General features: G+C 36.9%; 1 protein-coding gene across 4 annotated transcripts; it reads right to left on the minus strand.

Moving 5' to 3' along the window:
• Positions 1–13509: 13509 nt before the first annotated feature.
• Positions 13510–22601, minus strand: fosl2 (FOS like 2, AP-1 transcription factor subunit). Of its 4 annotated transcripts, XM_067366962.1 has the most exons (5): positions 22430–22600; positions 21976–22068; positions 18613–18867; positions 18380–18499; positions 13510–16444 (listed from the first exon to the last, which is right to left on the minus strand). In XM_067366962.1, exons 3-5 carry the CDS (start codon positions 18850–18852, stop codon positions 15896–15898), a joined length of 909 nt encoding a protein of 302 aa, XP_067223063.1. In that variant the 5' UTR covers positions 18853–18867; positions 21976–22068; positions 22430–22600; the 3' UTR covers positions 13510–15895. The 4 variants fall into 4 exon arrangements, with proteins under 4 accessions (XP_067223063.1, XP_067223064.1, XP_067223061.1 ...); XM_067366963.1 differs by lacking the exon at positions 21976–22068 and having other exon boundaries at positions 22430–22601; XM_067366960.1 differs by having other exon boundaries at positions 21976–22601.
• Between the last annotated feature and the right edge of the window lie 237 nt (positions 22602–22838).

Raw genomic sequence — 22838 nt, forward strand, 5'->3', positions numbered from 1 at the left:
CACGACATAGCGAATGCCGGTGGTAAACACTCGTTTTCCAATACTCGTGCACGAGTTTTGGGAGGCGTTCCTTTGAAATGAGCTGTGAAGGAGGGGGGTTGTTCTTACGCACTCATTTCAAAAACTCACTGACAGTCTTTGGATTCTCAGTCGACAAAAAAATCATCTCTATCACCTTTAAGGTTTGGGGGACGTTATTCGGCGGACCTTCACAGAACATTCAAGACGTTCTCTGAACGTTTAGGGAACCATACCTTATTTGGAAATGTTCTCAGCACATCTCTGCTGCCCTTGTCAAAAAATTTTATTGAAAATTAGAGCTAATTTGACTAACAAAAGCAGCTGTTCATCAAATGTCTTAAAAAAAAAAGCTCTTTAAGTCAAGTCACCTTTATTTATATAGCGCTTTTTACAATGCAGATTGTGTCAAAGCAGCTTTACATTGATAACTGGTAAATAAATTATGGCTGCACAGCAGCTCTTAAAGAATAGTGGGGAGACAGGTATTTCCTGTATTAATATTATGAAACCTTTTCTTTAAAATGCAAATCTCTTGCAATAAGTCTTTAACTGACAACAGCACATGTATGAACTAATGTAACTACTGTATCACTGCATCAACAATTACACAGTTACTATCTTCAAATAAAGCAACATCCAACATAACATCAGTGTTTCTGGATCATCATTGACTGAAGCACAGGCGCTACTCTCCAGCACAATGGTGACCTCACAAAACCCAGAAAACAGAAACAACATTAAACACTAACAGATCTCTCTAGATCTCTGCATCTTCACTTATTACAAAAAACTCTGACTGTTTCTTTCATACAAATCTTCTTAATGAGGTGTTGATATTTTATTAAAATTGTCACCGTTACGGAGGTAAGCGCTTGCTTTAGATGGGCTCCTGACCCCTGACATTTTGACTTTATTTTTTTCTCCCAATTGTTGTAATTGTGTATTTCTAAAACACATTTAATACAAAAAAAGTTTGTGAGAAAAAAAAAATTATCAAATAACATTGGTAGCTCTTTGTTGATGAATATATCATCATGCAGTGGTCTTATTCAATCACTTATCTCTGAGAATTGTATTTTTTTTTTATGTTGTAGTCCTATGATAAGGCATAAATTCCTGTCTTGCTTTGACATTTTGAAAGTTTTTATCATTATGCAAAAATTATTCAGACAGCATCATGTAGACTCACACAGACATCAAGATTCTGCATACGATCCTCAACAATGGTGACAACATTTTCAGATAAACAGAAACAAGCTAAAAAAACAAGTTACCAAAACTACTAAAGCTACTAAAACAAGCTACTAAAACAAGCTACTAAAGTCACAAAAAATATTTTTGTTTATTGTCACCATTGTTGAGGTTCTTAGCTGATTCATGATGTCTGTGTGAGTCTATTAAACACTGCCCAAAACTCTTGTCTGTAAAATGAACTTAAAAAAGTTAATGTTAATTAGTTAATTAGTTAATGCAAAATTAACATACAATCATAGTTTAGACTCTGGTGATGATCAGTGAACCAGGTCACTCCATGATGATTGAATCATCAGCACTAAACAACCCAATTCATCTGATCAGACTTTCTCCTGTATTTTTTTGCTATAACAAACATATCTTGAAAACACAGTTAAAGCAGCCAAAGAAAATCTAATGTTAAAATGGCAAGAATCAAGAGCCCATCTAAAGCAAACGCTCACCTCAATAACGGTGAACTTTATTATTGTCTATAAAACACCCACGCAGAAGCCGACGTTCTCGTGACCTTGCGCAACTTTGCCTAAATTAAAAGTTCTCTAAAAGTGACAAAAATTCTGAAATTTTAAAAAACATTTGGGCCATAAAATGTCCTCTTTTGGTAATGAAAGTGCTGCAGTTCATTTTAGTTGATTTTTAGGGGACATCACAATTTGGTTAATTACCAAATTAGTTACAATGAGGATATTTGGGACATTAACTGAATGTTGCCACATGGTCCTCTGTTGGTTATTTAATAATGTTCCCGATATGAGTTTAGGGGGACGTTCTATTTTGGTTATTTCATGGTCGTGCGAGAACGTTACAAAGAGGACATTTGGGAAGTTAACAGAACGTCCTATAGTAGTAGTCCCCTAAACATTCCCAGAACGTCCTGAATGTTCCCTGCAGGTCCACCAAATAACGTTCCCCAAACCTTAAAAGAACTAGACAACGTCCTTAATACCAGTGGACTGAGAGTGGACTTAATACCAGAGAGTTCTGAGAATGTTCTGGGGACGTATAAATTCTAGCGGGGTAACCTGTCACGATGTGGAGTTCTTTTAAGGTTTGGGGAACGTTCAGGACATTCTGGGAATGTTTAGGGGACTACTACTATAGGAAGTTCTGTTAACTTCCCAAATGTCCTCTTTGTAACGTTCTTGCATGACCATAAAATAACCAAAATAGAACATCCCCCTAAACTCATATCGGGAACATTATTATTATGACCAACAGAGGACTATGTGGGAATGTTCTGTTAATGTCCCAAATGTCCTCTTTGTAACGTTCTTTTTTGACCATAAAATAACAAAAATGGAACATCCCCCTAAAGTCATATAAGGAAACTTGAACTGCAGCACTTTCACTACCAAAAGAGGACGTTTTAGGAACGTCCCGTAAGTTCTGTAAAGGTTCGGAATTTTCGTCATCTTTTGAGAACTTTTAGGGAACGTTTCACAAGGTCCTGAGAATGTTGCCTTCTATGTGGGTTAACCTTATAAAGTCTGACATATGAAATAATAGTCAGAAAAATGTATTTAGATTTTTTTTAAATGTATTATGTATTATTATAATGTATAATGTATTATGTGTTTTTTGTTTAGTATCAGGTCTTTATGTTATATGATATGATAGTGTGAGCAGAGGTGAGTAATCCAGGGGTCAGAGAGTAAAAGTCCTGCCATATTTTTATTCCACCCACTGAAGCATTAAAGGTCCCGTTCTTCGTGATCCCATGTTTCAAACTTTAGTTAGTGTGTAATGTTGTTGTTAGAGTATAAATAAAATCTGTAAAATTTTAAAGCTCAAAGTTCAATGCCAAGCGAGATATATTATTTAACAGAAGTCGCCTACATCGAACGGCCAGTTTGGACTACATCCCTCTACTTCCTTCTTTAATGACGTCACTAAAACAGTTTTTTGACTAACCTCCGCTCACAGGAATACACAAAAAAGGGGGCGTGGTCTTGTTGCGCTCCCACAGAGAAGAGCAAGAGTTGCGTTTGTAGAGTGTGTTTGTCGCCATGTCGTCGAAACGCTGTTATTTTCATCCCGCAGTCCAATCACCTTTGTTTGGCCTTCCCAGGGACGCTGTACTTAGAGATCAATGGTTACAATTTATGTTTAACTCTGTTCCCGAAAATTATAATTGTGGTATCCTTACTGCAATAGTTAATGTTGGAATGCAGTGCACATAATGGCCACACGAGGGGACTATGTTTATGTATATTGCTGTTTTCCGTATGAAGTACTCTTCTGAGTGAGTGCTAACGTTGTACATTTTCTGTCGCTGCTTGTGGAGATTAAAGAGTTCAGTCTCTCAGGAATTATTGTCTTTTGTGTTCATTCGGCACAACACCACAATAATCCACATGTAAAACTATGTGCAGCACACGTTATGGTAAGAGGCCTGACCTTTCCGGGCAAGATGCGCTAAGCTGCTGTCGAATCACAACACAGGAACCGCTGGCACAATCAGAATTCGTTACGTATTTCTGCAGGAGGGACTTCATAGAACAAGGAAGTCATCAGCCCGTTTTTATGACAGTGGAAACAGCGGTATACAGATAAGTAATTTAAATGTGAAAAATACTGTGTTTTTTACACGCGAAACATGAACACATGTTATATTGCACACTATAAACACAATCAAAGCTTAAAAAAAACACGAAAAACGGGACCTTTAATGAGATAAATAAGTGATTAATTGAGTGATGATTGAGAATAATTGAAGACACCTGATGATAACAAGCAGAATCACCAAAGGAGAAAATCACAATTTTTAAGTTACCATCATTGAGGTCAGGGTTTGTTTTAGTTGAGCTCTTGACCCTTGACTTTTTAATATTATATTTTATTTGGGCAGTTTTAACTGCATTAAAACCAACCAGACCAGCAAAGTTAAAAGATTATGATATTGGTTTTGTTTTTACTTAATCATTATTTGATCTGAATCACTGAACTAATTTAGAGCCCAATCTCTGAGTTAGCTTTATGTTATTGATTACAGCAGCACTGTGATTCTACAGCAGAAGATCAGCTTATACAATACAGATTTTTTAAAAAGTTGTCCTTATCACAAAAAAAGGTTGTTTTAGGCACATACAGACATCAAGAATCAGCCTGTGAATCTCAACAACGGTGACAAGAAACAAATTCTGATAAACAGATCAACTCTGAACATTAGAAAACAAGCTACTAAAAAGTCACAGAAAAACAGCAAAATATTAATAGTGATAATAAAGAAAATTACTAAGACAATTCAGCTCATAATTTATTCATGCAGCAATTCATGATGGGAGGCATGGATGAATTTTGATTGGTGGCACCCAGAATGCATTGCAACATGCTTTATTATTCTCACCATTGTTGAGATTCACAGACTGATTCTTGATGTCTCTGTGTTTAAAAATTGTTTTTTTTAATCAGAGCTTTAAAAAAATTTGCATTGATAAAGCTGATCTTCTTCTGTAGAATCACAGTGCTGCTGTAATCAATAATGTCAATCTAACCCAGAGATTGGGCTCTAAATGAGTTCAGTGATTCAGATCAAATAATGATTATGTGAAAACATAACCAACACCACCTGATCATCTTTTAACTTTGCTTGGCTGGTTACTTTTAATGCTGTTAAAACTGCCCAAACTAAATCTAACATTAAAAAGTCAAGGGTCAAGAGCTCAACTAAAACAAACCCTGACCTCGATGATGGTAACTTAAAAATTGTGATTTTCTCCTTTGGTGATTCTGCTTGTTATCATCAGGTGTCTTCAATAATGCTCAATCATCACTCAATTAATCGTTTATTTATCTCATTAATGCTTTATTCCACCCACTTTCAGTGACGACCAGTTTTGTTCGGTTACAAAATCTCAATGTCGGTCGGTTTGGTTCCTTTGTTCTTTTACGATATTTCAATGACAATAAGTTTCCAGTGTCAAACTTTTTTTTTCATCACAAGATTTCAATGCTGGTCAGTTTGGTTCTGTTATGAGATTTCAATGACGGTCGGTTTTATTCGGTAATGACATCTCAATGATGGTAGGTTTTGTTCCTTTGTTCTGTTACGAGACTTCATTTAGGCCATCCTTAAAAATATTTTGGTTTGCAGTAACAGTAAAAAAAAAAAAAAAAAAAAAAAAAAAAAGGGTCGGTAGGTCGGTCTAAAAAAAAAAAGTACAATTGATGGTGATGGTGATGGTGATTACGTAGGTATGAATTTAAACAAATTAGCATATCGTGACGTCACTGACTGGGTCTTTCAACCCGTGCCTTCGGGCGCAGCCGTGTTTCCACTGTCGGGCCTAAAGTGGTCGTGCTAGTGCGTGCCAGGGCCAGTCGCGTTTCCATTGTCACTTCCGGGGCTTGATCGTGCCTCATCGGGGCTTCCTCGGGGCCAACGGCCCGGGTTTTTCGGCCCGCCGAATAACTTGGTCCAAAGCGGGCCAGCTCGGGCTTGAGGAGGGAGTGGTTACGAGCAAAGGCGGAGTTTATCCGTGTGTGGAGACGGAGGCGCCGATGATTACATGTAGGTTACCAGCTAACACCAGCATTAAAGACTTTTAAAATCATTTTAGCTCAAAACTCACTTTCAGACAGCAGCAAGTGTTTTAAATAACTTATGTTTGTGATCCGATGTGGATTCTGATCACCAAGACTATGCGCGCTATTACCATAGTAAACATGGTAAATACGACGGCTTGAAGAAATCAGAGAAATATACGTAGGCTATCACAATCATGTAATAATTTTATCTGTCAGCACGTCTCGTCTCTCAACGGGTTGAGACGAAGTGAACGCACCGGCCATAGTGTGACATCCGTTAACTAATAATGTAAACATAGATGACGGTTTTTTTATTTAAAAGAAAGAACGTAGCCTTTGTTAGTATGTAGGCCTGGGCTATTTATACATTTACAATACTTACTAAAATATAATTATTATTTTATTGCTTTTGTATTAGTTGTTTGAAGAGTAAAAAAAAAAAAAAAAATTGGTCAAAATGTACCTTATTTATTTTGTTAGCTCAAATTGCTAGTTTTTGTGGTGAACAATTCATCCGTGAAAGTCAATCCACACAAAAAAATTGTTTGGCTTCGTAATATTTAATCAAAATCTGAAAATGCTCCTCCCCTCTGCAACGGTGCCCCTTCTCAGATGACATCAGTTTGACGGCTTGGGCTGAAATCACTTAAACCACTCCCCTCCGACCGTTAGTCTGCTATGAGCGAGAGGTGGAGAGGAGGAGCGCTAAAATAAAACTCTGCCCTCTATTCAATATTCCATTTCACTTGGAAATACGTCACAGCACTGGAGAAAAGTCATTTGCAACTTCCGGTTCATGCAGACTTTAACGCAAATTTACAACCGGCATGTCGGTCGGACTTAAAGCAAAAAAAAAATACAATTAAAAGTCGGTCCTAAAGTTAGATTGACATTATTGATTACAGCAGCACTGTGATTCTACAGAAGAAGATCAGCTTTATCAATACAATTTTTTTTAAAGTTCTGATTTAAAAAAAAAAAAAAAAAAACATAACTCATTTAAACACACAGACATCAAGAATCAGTCTGTGAATCTCAACAATGGTGAGAATAATAAAGCATGTTGCAATGCATTCTGGGTGCATGAATAAATTATGAGCTGAATTGTCTTAGTAATTTTCTTTATTCTCTCTATTAATATTTTGCTGTTTTTCTGTGACTTTTTAGTAGCTTGTTTTCTAATGTTCAGAGTTGATCTGTTTATCAGAATTTGTTGCTTGTCACCGTTGTTGAGATTCACAGGCTGATTCTTGATGTCTGTGTGTGCCTAAAATAACTTATTTTTGTGATAAGGACAACTTTAAAAAAAAAAAAAAAAAATCTGTATTGTATAAGCTGATCTTCTGCTGTAGAATCACAGTGCTGCTGTAATCAATAACATAAAGCTAACTCTAAAATCTCAATGGCGGTCGGTTTTTTGTTTCTTTGTTCTTTTTCAAAATTTCAATGACGGTAAGTTTCCATTGTCAAACTTTTTTTTCATCACAAGATTTCAATGACGGTCGGTTTCATTCGGTCATGAGATCTCAATGACGGTAGGTTTTCAGTGTTGAACGTTTTAGTTTTCATTACGAGATTTCAGTGATGATCAGTTTTATTCTGTTATGAGATTTCAATGATGGTCAATTTTGTTTTGTTACGAGATTTCAATGACGTTGTGTGTTATTCGGTAATGACATCTCAACGATGGTAGGTTTAGTTCCTTTGTTCTGTAACGAGACTTAAGTTATGGCCGTTTTTTTTTGTTTTTTTTTTCGTTTACGAGATCTTAATGACCGTAGGTCTTCAGTGTCGATTTTTTTTTTCCATTATGAGATTTCAGTGATGGTCAGTTTTGTTCTGTTAGGAGATTTCAATGAAGGTTGGTTTTGTTCTGTTAGGAGATTTCAATGAAGGTCAGTTTTGTTCTGTTACAAGATTTCAATGACGTTTGGTTTGATTCAGTTATGACATCTCGATTATGGTAAGATTTCAGTGTCAAAAGTTTTTTTTTTCGTTACGAGCTTTCAATGATGGTCAGTTTTGTTCTGTTAAGAGATTTCAATGACTGTTGGTTTTATTCGGTTATGAGAACTCAATGACATTAGTTTTCAGTGTCAAATGTGTTTTTTCATTACTATATTTCAATGATGGTCATTTTTATTCGGTTATGAGATCTTAATGACTTTAGGTTCTCAGAGTCAAGCGTTTTTGTTTTTGTTACGAGATTTCAGTGATGGTCGGTTTTGTTCTGTTACAAGATTTCAATGACGGTTGGTTTTGTTCTGTGACGAGATTTCAATGACGTTCTGTTTTATATGGTTATGACATTTCAATGACATTAAGTTTTGTTCCTTTGTTCTGTTACAAGATTTCAATGACGGTCAGTTTTGTTCTTTTATGAAATTTAATTGATGGTCGTTTTTACAGCATGACATGTGGCATTGCTATAGCCTGCTTGTGGCTCAGATCTGGCAAACAATCATTCATAGTGGCTGAAATTCAGGAGCTCACCGATTGACTTTCATGGCGATATGCTGACTCAGCGAACAATCCTGCGGACAAACCTATTTACACTGTCTCCAGAGCTGGACCAGACTGACAAACTCATTAAGGTCGTGGAAGATTGCGAAGACTTGGACCCAGCTGCTGTGCATCCCATCATCTTGGATCATCATCCTGCCACTAAGCTTCTGATTCAAAACTATGATTCCAGACTCTGCCACCCTGGCCCTGAGAAAGTGTTTGCAGAAATCCACCGCAAGTTTTGGATCTTATGAGGTCGAGAAGCCGTTAGCCGGAATCAACATACTTCCACAGAGTGTCGTCGAAGGAAAGCAAGCCCTCAAGTCCCGAAGATGTCAGGCCTACCTGTAGCACACCTACACCTTTATAAACCAGCGTTCTACTCGAAAGGGATGGACTGCTTCGGCCCCTTTATAGTAAAGGTGGGTAGGCGCACCGAGGAGAGGTGGGGAATGGTTTTCAAGTGCCTTACAACAAGATGTGTACATCTAGGGATTCTCACCAATATGGATACTGACTCCTCCTTGATGGCCTTGAGGACCCCGCTAGAAATTTTATGTTTCCAAAACATTCTCAGAATGTCCCCACTGGTGTTAAGGACGTCATCTAGTAATGTTACCAGTACGTTCAGAGACATTCATGAAGTGGAGTTCTTTTATATATTTAATATTTCACCTATAGAAAAATTTTAGGGAACATTGTGCAAGGTCACGAGAACGTCGCCTTCTACGTGGGTGTTTTATAGAAAATAATAAAGTTTGAAGTCACCGTTATTGAGGTGAGCATTTGTTTTAGATGGGCTCTTGATTCTTATTTTAACAGTACATTTTCTTTGGCTGTTTTAACTGTGTTTTTCAAAACATGTTCATTATAGCAAAAAATGCAAGAGAAAGTCTGATAAGAGGATTTTGGTTGTTTAATGATGGTGATTCAATCGTTATGGAGTGTCCTGACTCACTGATCCTCTCCAGAGTCTAAACTCTGTGTGTTTACTGTTATTGTTTTTTTATTTTACAAGTTAAATTTTTTTAAATTAATTATGCTGACAGAGTTTCAAGTGGTCTCATTCAGACTCACACAGACATCATGAATCAGCGTATGAACCTCAACAATGGTGACAACAAACAAAAATCTTTTTTTGTGACTTTAGCTTGTTTTGTGATGCTCAGAGTTAATCTGTTTTTCTGAAAATTTTGTCACCATTGTTGTGGTTCATATGCAGAATCTTGATGTCTAGATGATCCTGTTTGACTAATTTTTGCACAATGATAAAAACTTTCTAAATATCAAAGCAGGATAGGATGCAGTATTACTATAGGGCTACAATAAAATGAAAGGAATACAACATTCAGAGGTCATTGATCAAGGCCATTGTATGATGAAGTCATCAACAATGAGCAACCAAATTCATTTGATCAGATTTTTTTTTCTTTTTTCAATTTTTTTTTTTTGTACTAAATGTGCTTTAGAAATACACAGTTACAACAATAGGAAAAAAATTAAAGTTAAAACGTCAAGGGTCAGGAGCCCAACTAAAGCAAGCGCTTACCTCCATAACGTGACTTCAAACTTTATTATTTTCAATAAAACATCAACACTACATTAAGAAGTTTTGAATGAAAGAAATAAAGTCAAACTGTTTTGTAATAAGTGAAGATGCAGAGATCTAGAGAGATCTGTTAGTGTTTAATGTTCTGTTTCTGTTTTCTGGGTTTTGTGAGGTCACCATTGTGCTGGAGAGTAGCGCCTGTGCTTCAGTCAATGATGATCCAGAAACACTGATGTCATGCTGTATGTTGTTTTGTTTAAAGACAGTAACTGTGTAATTGTTGATGCAGTGATACAGTAGTTACATTAGCTCATACATGTGCTGTTGTCAGTTAAAGACTTACTGCAAGAGATTTGCATTTTAAAGAAAAGGTTTCATAATAATAATCCAGGAAATACCTGTAAAGTGCTTTTTTTTTTGAGAAAAATTAGTTTTTGTTTGAACAGCCACTTTTGTTAGTCAATTTAGCTCTATTTTTCAATTCAGTTTTTTTAAGGGCAACAGGCATGTGGGAACATTAAAATATGGTTCCCTAAACATTCTGAGAACGTTCTGAATGTTCCCTGAAGGTCCGCCAAATAATGTCCCCCAACCCTTAAAAGAACACATCGTGACCGTCTCTGAACGTTCTGGGAACGTTACTAGGCAACGTCCTTAACACCAGTGGGGATGTTCTGAGAATGTTCTGGGAATGTAAAATTTCTAGTGGTGAAGCAAAAATGGTTCAGAAATGGTTTGAGGAGCACAACAACAAGTTTGAGGTGTTGACTTGGCCTCCAATTTCCCCATATCTCAATCCAATCGAGCATCTGTGGGATGTGCTGAACAAACAAGTCCGATCCACGGAGGCTCCACCTCACAATTTACAGAACTTAAAGGATCTGCTGCTAAGAACTTGGTGCCAGATACCACAGCACACCTTCAGGGGCCTAGGGGAGTCCATGCCCTGATGGGTCAGGGCTGGTTTGGCAGCAAAAGGGGGACCCAACACAATATTAGGAAGGTGGTCATAATGGTTATGCCTGATCGGTGTAGCCTATATTGTGGATTATATAGTTTTGTGGAGTGTAATAAGTGAGGAGACAGGAGACAGATGTACGTCGAGTCAGTTTTACTCTCCACTTCAATACAACACAACAGCGGTACAGTGGTACAGCGGTAGAGCGAGAGATGTAAACCAAATAATCCCACAACGTTAACCCGGAAACCTATATCCCGCAACCCGCTCCCTTAAAGGGGCAGTCTCTGGGTGAATGTCTCTATATGTTCAACTTGTGGGCACCACAGTTTGATGTTTGGAATCTTCTGAGTAGTTATATTCAGTATAATCTATTGCACGTGTATTATCGGCAGTCATGTTTATGTACATGTGACACCACCTAGAGGCAGTTCGTATGTAAGTTCGTTTATAGTTAATTTCTTCTGTTACTGTTTAGCTATCGGAATTAATGTATATGGATATTTATTCATAATTGTTATTTGTTTGACATGGCATGAACAGGCAGGTAGGACATCCTATTATTGCATTCGGCCCGAATTCAACATTGAACCTGTATAACAAAAAGTATTTATGAAAAAACATTAGCCTGTCTAAAACAGTGAACCTGAAGAGTTAGAACCTGAAACATTTCTAGCCCAGCCCTTTAACCACTGACTACATCTACACAAGAGTCAGTTAGGATGTCTTTAAAGAAATCCTTCTGGCAGAACATAAGAAACAACTCATGTTATGGGTATTACTTCTGCTTTCCTTACGTTTTCTTAGAAGAAATGTAAGATTTAATATTTCGAATGAACCTTATATCTTTCATTCCTAATCAGTTAATAATAATTTTAGTATAATTACATTTTTTATAGGCCTATTTTAACTTAAATGTGTTGATTTTAAACTGGAATGTTGAAAAAAGAAAAACGTAAAATGTCATAAACCTATATGTAGCACTCTTTAACCACTAAGTGGCAGTATAACTCCATTGTGTCGTGTGCCATTTTTGCCTTTTGACTGTTAATACATTTCAAATACAACCATTTATTGTCCTTAAGTGCAACAGATAGATAGATAGATAGATAGATAGATAGATAGATAGATAGATAGATAGATAGATAGATAGATAGATAGATAGATAGATAGATAGATAGATAGATAGATAGATAGATAGATAGATAGATAGATAGATAGATAGATAATGTTATATATGTTATTCTATCAGTAAACTATTTTATTTTATTTTCAGTAATTTTAGCAGTGAATCTTCTGAAAACCATTTGAAAGAGCATAATTCTTAACGTTTGATGTAATTTCCCGACAAGTATGTGTTGGGGCAGTCAACCATTCATTCAAGACAGGATGTGCTTATAAGGCAAACATAAACAAATAATATTTTAATAGTCCCTTTCCAATGGATTTTGCAAGCGTCTTGTAAGGCATAAAAAAAATTCTGTATGTCTGTCTGTCTATCTATCTATTGCACTTAAGGACAACAAAATGGTTGTATTTGAAATGCATTAACAGTCAAAAGGCAAAATATAGCACACTATGTGGTTAAAGAGTGCTACATAATTATAGGTTTATGAGATTTTACATTTTTCTATTTTCAACATTATTTAAAATCAACACATTTAATTTAAAGTAGGTCTATATAAAAATGTAATTATACTAAAATTATTATTAACAGATTAGGAATGAAAGATATAAGGTTCATTCGAAATACGAAAGCTTATATTTCTTCTAAGAAATCATAAGGAAAGCAGAAATAATATTCATAACGTGAGAGTTGTTTCTTATGTTCTGCCAGAAGGATTTCTTTAAAGACATCCTAACTGACTCTTGTGTAGATGTAGTCAGTGGTTAAAGGGCTGGGCTAGAAATGTTTCAGTTAACTCTTCAGGTTCACTGTTTTAGTTAAGCTAAAGGTAATGTTTTTTCATAAATACTTTTTGTTATACTGGTTCAATGTTGAATTCGGGCCAAATGCAATAATAGGATGTCCTAAATGTATCACCAGTCAACAGGCAAAATATGGCACACTACACAATGGAGTTATATTGCCACTTAGTGGTTAAAGTGTGCTACAAATAGGTTTATGACATTATTTTACATTTTCTATTTTCAGCGTTGCTGTTTAAAATCAACACATTTAAGTTAATGGTCGGCCTATATAAAAATGTAATTATGCTGAAATTATTATAAACAGATTAGGAATGAAATAAATACAGTGCTTCCCCGCCATCGACGGGATTTTCTGGCTTTCCGTGTTTTTACTGTTATAGAGTAGGGGGCGCTATTACGCATCTTCTGAAAGATTAGAGAATCTAAGGAACAAAACAGGAAAAATGGAGTAGAAACAAGCGATAAATAATTTCTAATGCACGTTGTGTTTTCACAGCTTTTTGTTGAAACTGTTGATTTTTTAATGAAACTTAACCACATTTAAGTGCTGTGATATATTGTATCTGAAATTATTTTATATATATATATATATATATATATATATTTATATATATATATATATATATATATATATATATATATATATATAATTTCATCACGATTGCTTGTCATAATAGTTTATAATGTGCAATAATTCTGTACACAGAATACACATCTCAGAATTTAAAACCGAAATATTTATTTCAAAATAAAAGATTTCCACACATACACATGAATTTGGCCTAAAGCTCAACACACAACTGCAAAACAGCCATTTATGTTTTTAATGGACTCACTTCTTACCAAAATCTCAAACTTGGCAAATCATTTTCAACCTCATACATAATCAATACAAAACTTGATCAGGTGAAATGAGACAATGGGTCATCCATTCATAATAATGCAAGATAATGAATGCACCTTGAACCAAAACATCAGTCTGGACATTTGAAATGTATGTGTATAGAGTGATTCTTCAAGTGAAAGTAAACCTCCAGTAAAGCATATGGTCAAATTAGTATCCTAACATACAAATTTATTTATTTTTTACATAAAGTGCAGCTCGCTAAATCTTGATATTCAGAACTACAGAAGCATCGATGACCTACGAACAGGAAGTATTGTACATAAAAATGTACATACGAATGTACATCTTATTTTGCTCATTGTTTCCTTTACTTCTTCATCCCCATTTATGAAATAGTGATTTTATGTATTTATCAAAACAAATATTATCGATGTCTTATATTGACATTAACATCATTTACTGCTACGGATAAAGCAAAGCTGTCTATCAAAGTTAGGATGAATAAATCTGCATCTTTGATTACGTGCAGAAATTAAGAGATGAATGAGTAACTGATGCATAAAGCAGGTGCATTCAACCATCTTGTGATCGGTTGAACACAGAAGCACCACATTGCAACAATGAGATATCCAACAAACCCAAAACACTGTGCACAAATAAATAAATGCACAAGCAAAATACGACTATCCAAAAAATACCACTTTGGAAATGTTTTTATTATCATTATAATAAATTTAAATTACCAAATGAACAAACACTGCTTTACATATTGCTGTTTTTGTAGGTTGTTTTCTGTCTTTCAACAGTTAAAGCAATAAAAAAGAGAGAGAGAGAGAGAAATACAGACCGATAAGCAGGACATGTGCAGAAAGCTGTACAGATGGCTTGCTCAAAATTACACAGGGGTCAAAGACTGACAGAGAACAGTTTACAGCACACTGTCCATAAACATCTTTCTTGTTTTTTTTTTTGTTTTGTTTTTTTCTTTTCTTTTTTTTGGTATTAAATTGGTTTTTGCAACTAGAAACGCTCATACTTGATTTAACAAACACTGAAATCGTCTCTTAGATCCTTGAAAGCTCCTGACATAAATAAGCAACAAAGTCCTTCAAATAGAAGCCACATTTGTCTTGTTTCTGTTTGCTGCATACTGTACAACAAAATACTCCCATTCACCCTCAGTTATTATGACTGTGGCAACAGTAACCTTGAGAGCTCTCTGAAATTTAGCCTCCATTTCCAAGGAATGTTTTAAAAGAAATATTGCAATTTGTATCTTTTCTTCAGTATCTGATGCACAACTCACCTTTCGCATCAAACTTTCCAAATCATTCTGCATTCCATTTAATCCATTGTAAGGAATGGTGTTTTATTCGATTGCAAGGTTGCTGACAAAGTGCATCAAAGCCAACCAGTGTTTCAGGGAGAAGTGCTCATATGGCTGATGTATTTAATTCAAACTGTACCCTGAAAAAAGGGCCAGCCAAGACATAAAAGTACATATTATAAAAGTAATACATAGTTTGCTTCTTTCTTTCTTTTTTTATTCGAAAACCACAGTGTGCGCCAATACAAAAGCGGTATTGCCATGTCAGGGTTAGAGGCAGAGCCTAATATGGCTGGAGTTTCCCTCATGTACACCGTTATATTGTGTTCTGTGTGCAATTGCTTCTAGTAATGCTTGTATGGCTCACTGACACAAGACAAAAATCCCTGACAGTAGATTCGCTGATGCTATAAAGTGTTTTTTCCTGTTTACTTTACATAACAAAAGCTATGTAAATTTGGCAATTTATCTTAGTGCTTGTGCCGCATATACAAAATATCAACAAAGGTCAGCATTTTATTATACAAGATGGTTCTTTCGACACTCAGCAGTCGGGCTCATCCAGTGAACCCTAAATATTATAAACAGCAAGACACAAAATACAATGGGACAATATTCACACGTCACAAATACAAGGATAATGACGTTCTGAGGGCGTAGTGTCCAATGTCTGATTCTGTACCTATCAAGAATTCGATTTTCAAGCGATTCCCCTCTCTTTTTAGTCAGCAGGAAATACCAAGCGGTCTCGCTCTTCTGAACAGATGCAATCTTTCCTCCAACTTTTTTCGTCTTCATTACAAATTCGCACGTACATTTAAACAACGACGACAAAAACTCTCTTCTGAAACGTTTAAATAAAACGAGCAAATTAGCCCTTGAGGGTTCTCAGCGTGGTTGAGGTGAAGTCCCCACTCAAATCCCAGCTGAGCGTGCTCTGGAGATCCACAACAATGACAAAAGTCGAATTTTCCTTCAAAGCGCCAACAGGGTGGGAGAATTCAGGGAATCTGATGATTGGTCACCGCTGCTGCTGCTCCGGCGGTGGGCTTTGGAGCAGGACTCCGATGAGGGCGATGGGCTCTCGGGCTCGAGCATGCTGGGGTACGTGAAGATGAGGCTCGGGTTGTTCGGGGTGGACACCGGGGTGGAAGCAGCCACGACGGGCGTGTTGAGGCTGTCTCCGTCAGAGCAATACATGCCGCCACCTAGGCAGATGGGCTTGATGACCGAATGCTGGGCTTTTGCTTCGTCCTCATCGTCGTCATCATCTTCCAAAGGCTCCTGTTTAACCACCACTGGGTTGAGAGTGCTCATCGGCCCCCGGGGACCCAGGTTGGATCGCATGGTCAGAGAAAGGGGCGCACACTGCTGGGAGTGCAAACTCTGATGACGTTCTTCAAGGGGCAGTTTGCACACAGGGTTGTGGGCCACCAACATAAACTCCAACTTGTCCTTTTCCTTCTGCAGGGTCTCGATTTCTTTCTGCAGGTCAGCCTTCTCTTCCTCTAACTTCTCAGTTTCCTTGAATGAAAAAAAGAAATACAAAGGATGATTATGCTGCATTTTGCCTGATACACTTTTGGCTTGTGACTGTCATCAGGGTGTTGTTATGTAGTGGTGGTTTCTTACTGGGTTTAGTCAAAAGACCTCACCCCCAAATGTCTATATATGATATTCTGGTCTTTAAATGTTACCGTTGTTTTGTTTTTTTCGCATAAATTATATTTGACTGAAATTCTTGTATTGAAATATTTGGTAACACTTCAGTATAAGGAACACATATTCACCATTACCTACAACTTCTGTCTCTCCTAAACTCCTAATTTACTGCTTATTAATGGTTAGTAAGGTAGTTTTTGTAGCATTTAAATTTAGGTACTAGGTAGGATTAAGGGATGTAGAATAATGCATTAATATGTGCGTTATAACTACTAATAAACAACCAAGTAATATGCAAGCTAATAAGAAACTAGTTAAAAATGAGAATTGAACCCTAAAATAAAGGGTTACCAAATATTTTATATTCCACCAATGATAAAACTGCACTAGATGTTAAAGGGTTAGTTCACACAAAAATGAAATTTCTGTCACTAATTACTCACCCTCATGTCGTTCCACACCCGCAAGACCATCGTTCATTTTCAGAACACAAATTAAGATACTTTTTATAAAATCCTAGAGTTTTTTTTTTTTTATCTCCCAACAAAATTACCACATTCAAGGTCCAGAAAAGTAGTAAAGACGTTAATAGTCAACGTGACTACAGTGGTTTAACCTTAATGTCATGAAGCGACAAGAAAACAAAATAACGACTTTATTCAACTATTTTAACAATGTCTTTAATACTTCTCTGAACCTTGAATGTGGTAAATTCATGGCTTTCTATGGGAGATAAAAAAAAAAAACTCTTGGATTTCATCAAAAGTATCTTAATTTGTGTTCCGAAAAATAACGAAGGTCTTGTTTGTGTGGAACGGGTGAATACTTAATGACAGAAATTTAATTTCTGGGTGAACTAAACCTTTAAGTTTCATGATCACTACATGTTTTGATATTTGGGATATGGTTATTGGGTTATTTTTGACTGGCCATCGGGATAGTTTTGTTATGGAGACCTGGCAACCATGGCCTTCATATATAAAATATATATGTATATATAGGCATCGCAATTTGCAACATCGCAAATGTTGTCCCGAACCTTTCCCTGATTGAACTCTCAGAGCACTTTAGCACTATTAGCACTATTAAAGACATGCCCACAAATAGTTTTAAGCTGTTCACATTCCTTTGCTGAATGCTTGACACAAAACAAAGTGTTTTGAAACAACCATCCAAGCCTCCAGAAAGTTCAAAGACTGACATAACAATGTGACTAGTCAAAGATAAACTGTAGCTGTCTTTGCCTCATTAATTTGTCTATGAGGAAGAAGGAAACTAAAATGAAAACAAATGCTGAATTTACAAAGAAAGAAACACATTAGAAGAAAGAGTCTAGTTATTGTCACAGGGGATGCAGTTCCTTATTTGGTGAGGAATGAAGCAGAGAGTGGGGGGAAGGGAAGAGAGAAGATAGTGTGTGGGGTTTGATGGTTAGCTGCGGTTTCCTCCTCGAACAATATCAGATGTTTGCTTCCCTCCAACCCCCTGTAGCACATTCCTCCTTCATGTTTCAGGTCTGACAGCCTGAGAGATGCCATTATAAAGCTAAGTAGTTCAGTTACAGCCAGCATTGTCTGGGACTCGGGGCATTCCCAAGACTGCCAGACAACACTGGTCTTCTGTGGTTGTAAAACTTGTCTTTTTTAGGGTCCCTTCAGATTTTAACCACTGAGAATTGCATGGAAATAAATATAATATTTTATAGGCATGTCATTTGGGGTATTTGGTAAACATGTTTTCCATGCTAGTAATTTTAGAAAATGCTTGTTTCTCTGTAACGGCCATTAGAAAACTCACCCCTTGCAGCATCTCGGTCAGTTCTCTTCTGCGGTTCCGACATTTTGCTGCAGCTAGTTTGTTTCTTTCTCGCCTGACTCTCCGTTTTTCTTCTTCCTCTGGGGTGAGCTGCAGATAAAACTATGAGTGAGATTTTACAGTTGTTTGTCAGAAATCATTGTGAAAAATCAATCCTTGCATCTTGGAAAAAATGTTTTGTTTCTGTGCCTCAAAGCCGAAAACGCAACACTAACCTGTTCGTCTCGCTTACGTCGACCGCGGGCGTCGCCGATGGACCGGATGACCCCGGGCCGCGTGAGAGCTGTGTGGCTGAGGAGGCCCGGGCCGCTAGACACAGACAGGCCGTACGGGTGAGGCCGGGAGTACGGATTAGACATGGATGTGATTACTGTGGGCTGAACCATCCACTGCAAGTCCTGACTGGTCGTTATGGCATTAATTGTTGGAATAAAGGCACTACTAGAACCAGGCATGTCTATTCTGTACTTCTGTGGAGAAAAAAAAGAAAGAAAAGTATTAAGATTAAGTGGAAGAAACTCCGGATTAAGAAGACTCTGACTTTCACCGTACATTAAACACTGTATGATTCATTTTTGGTCTTTGTTACTGCAGTCCCCCGAGCCACCCACTTTTTAGCCATTTTACAAATTCCCATCATCGCAGACTAATGAATCATTCCACAAGCTACCTCGCTCTGCGCCCTCTTGACTGCTTGACCCCTTGAGCGACAGGGTGACACACTCACGGTGAATCATGGGAAAGCCCACAACCCACCCCGACAGAAGCCGACCAGGGTTAGATAATAGCCGCTGTGATGCAATGGGCAACAGATTTACTGCTGTGTGGGTATACAACAGATTTTTGTTTTTTTAGAAACAAACCACGTCTTACAAGAAGTGTCTATGACTTCTAAGAAGAACACATTGTTCATAAGACGGTTCAAATAAAATTTTGACTCAAAATCGCATGTCTTGTTTGTCTTTAATGCCAGCTGTCTTTTAACTTTTGAGGTTGTCTGTAAACTTAGAAATGTGCAAATATTAGATTAAGTTTAATAAAATAAACTACTTTTTTCTTGCTGTTGCTGAACAGATTTCCATGCAATAATCTAATCACATGCAACAATTTGCACAAGAATATTATACTATACATATAAGAAACTTTTGTTTTTAATGTTATTTAATAAAATAAATAACTAAGTATTTAATTGCTAAATAACATTCATTACCATTACTAATATTAATGAATGTTCAGTTTTAAATAATGCTAGAATGTTTAATACCAATTTAGAAAAGCATAATATCATGAAACCTTGTTCATTTATAAATATGTTGTACTTATGATCTGTAAGAGTGATAGTTAATGACTTACAAACAAGCATTACCCAAATATTCGTTGAAAATACACTTTTTTACATATGTAATCTGACAAATGCTGAATCAGGTTATGAGACTGCTCTTCTGTTCCACTCAGCCGGGAAGCTGAACTGGGATCCCATGCCAGCACATTCCATCCACCAAATTCCATTCCATTCACACATTTCTGGTGGGATTTTAACGGGAAACTGACTTCATGTGACGGACAAAGTTTACCGCAAATCATTTGGAGGCGAATGAATTACGGGAAATACCAGCAATCATTACGTGTATGAAAAACAACATTATTTTACAACATAAAAGCTGAGGGTCATTGTTCGTAGGACTCACTTTAGAGTTTTATTTTCACTAAAAGTAACAAGGTAGTAGAGAATAGTTTTCCACAGCAAAGTATTGCGAAAGACTAACTACCAGGAACTGTTGCGTTTGCTTCCCACTGAATCCATGACGAAAGACCGGGAAGATCAACATAAAAACATATCACTGAATCATTCTCTGTTGTGTTGCGAAATGAGCTCTTCTCTTGAAATGTAGGCTACCCGAATTCCCTCCACTTGATTTTCCCCCGAAGGTGTCAAAACAAAATGCTGGAATCGAAAGGGGGCAGTTTATTCCACGAGCTCAGTAGCTAAAACAGCAGCCATATACAAGACGATGATGCTAGGGAATTTCTGACAGGAGCTGTTAAACGTTCCAGTTGTGATTAAAATACCAGCGTCTGGGGAACAAGTTGCCAAATTGACCCGGTACACAGGCTCTTATTCATTCGCACTGAGAACCAGTTCGGGAAAACTTAGTCTAAACACTTCATGAAAAAGAGATGCTGGTAGCACTTTACTTGAAACATTATGTAGGCTTCTCTTGGTAGATATACACATGTAGCTAATTATTATAATACTGTGGTTGGCTGTGGTTAACATTATCTACGAGTTGTGAGACCATTATTAAGCATCATTTAAATAAAGTGTTTTTTTATAACTACTTTTTTTCAGCATGGACCATTTTGCGAGTTTGTCCATGCACTATATATTAAAACATGCGTTTTGAAATATAATTAGTGAATTGAATGTTATCAAATAGGAAGACCCTGGGGTGCCATTTCATTGAATTCAACATATTAGTTCATAAAAACGTACAAGCCCAAAGTTTGTGTAAAGTGTCTTCATTTTCTAGCTAGGCTGCAAGCTTTCATCCTTTTTTAAATACTTTTGCCATGTACGCGATATCTGGCTTTCTTTTCTGGATTCTAAACTTTTAAGTTCAACTACTGTAAATACTAAAACAAAATCTGAAAGGTATTTTCAGATAAACAGATGATAATTAAACATGTTCTGAAGGTTAGTAAAATGCAGTCGCTCTGTGGAAGTTCCGGAAGTGTGGCATTCTGTGGCCACTACGTGCGCACTCTCCGTGGGTTTATTTCACATTACGCACAACACCCACGCCACTGCTGCCCTTATCTGACTCGATGCCTAATTCCACGGAAACATAATGTTATGAGTGCAAACATGTGCACTATCTTAAAATAATAGACTGCAAGAAGAGAAAAGAAAAAAAAATCTCTTCTGGAAATCATTTATTAAGCGAGAGAGACGGATTCCTCGGAGATGATTTTACGCAGATGCGTATAAGCTGTGTCCTCCATGCACTTTCTTTTGACAATAATGATCAGATACGATTTTAAAACAGCAATAAAAAAACAGTTATGCATAAAAAAATGTGGCAAGCACACAGGTAACCTATACCTTATATAGGTTACTTATGGCACACATCGTCCGTCTGTTCTCCCCATATGCAATAATCGAATGTCCAGTTTGCACAACACTTGTATTGCTCTTCAAAACAAGTATGCAAAGCCGCTGAATCTAGTTTAATTTACAAAATGAAAACGACAACCAATGACCCTGACTGCAAGTCCTCGATGTATAAAAAAGTTTGGTCTCATTTTACATCGCAGTTTAGGTATGACTTTAATGTGCTAATGTGTTATTATTTTGCGGAGCTGTTTGTAGGCTAATTACATATTGCTATTAATGTTTATTGTAATAAAATGTAGCCTAATGTAGTATGAGCACTGTAATGTATAAAGTCTCTGAAGAGGATAAGCTAAGTGCGCATTGTTACCTGTTAGTTTGGGATTAATTATGATAACATGGTAGGCCTATTTATGCAAACCCGACGAGCGTAAACATGTAAAGTGTAATCGGGAGACTCGGGCACCTGGTAGTTGGAGGCAGGGATGGGGCTGGTGTCCGGGTGCGCTGGTGAGCTGCTGCTGCCGCGGGAGGACGTGTCGTAAGTCCCGGTGTAATCCTGGTACATGATCCAGGGAAAGAGGAGGAAATTTCAGAAGGTTGATAATGAATTCCCACACGATCAGTGTCTTCAGTGGCAAAAAAGCACTTCCAAGCAAAGCGATTCCTCTATGCCTAATCTAAAAATGATATCCAAAATAGGCTACTTTAATGGTCAGTATGTTAAATCCAGGCATATCTTTGTAATATTCTATTATTAGAGAAGTCAGCGATCTCAAATTCTGTAGTCTCTTTAATAGTCCAATAAATTGATGTTTCCGTGTAAAACTAATATCTAATAATCATCGCTACTGAGATGTTCTGCTAGAACCAGATGAAAATGAAAAAAAAAAAAAAAAAAAAATCTGTGATGCACCTACTTTTCTTCAGTGAACTCGGTGCTCTTGTAGCTTTAGTCCTGTCCCTATAGCAGTGACTCACGGCAGTGATGAGTGTACCGCTGGACTTTGCTGAACTGATTTTGGCGACTAGGTGAACTTCAGTGCTACTTCTACAGGTCCCGTCGTTAGATGACTCACTTCAATGGCTCTACTCTACTTCGTTGCTCCGCTTATCAACGCCAACCTGCGTCTACGCGTCACAGCCTTCATAAGTCGCACAGCAAAATAGGGGTTTCAATGTGTACATTTTGCAGCAATATACCAGGCGTTGTTATTCACTGAAGAGTTTATGAAAAAATAGGGGTAAATGTTTAGTTATAAATTACGCATAGCAAAGTATCAATTGTTTAAGGTGTTTTAATTTGTTTTAAACTTGTTTGTTTGTACC

The sequence above is a fragment of the Chanodichthys erythropterus genome, chromosome 18 (assembly GCF_024489055.1).
Source record: "Chanodichthys erythropterus isolate Z2021 chromosome 18, ASM2448905v1, whole genome shotgun sequence".
NCBI classification, from domain to species: domain Eukaryota; kingdom Metazoa; phylum Chordata; class Actinopteri; order Cypriniformes; family Xenocyprididae; genus Chanodichthys; species Chanodichthys erythropterus.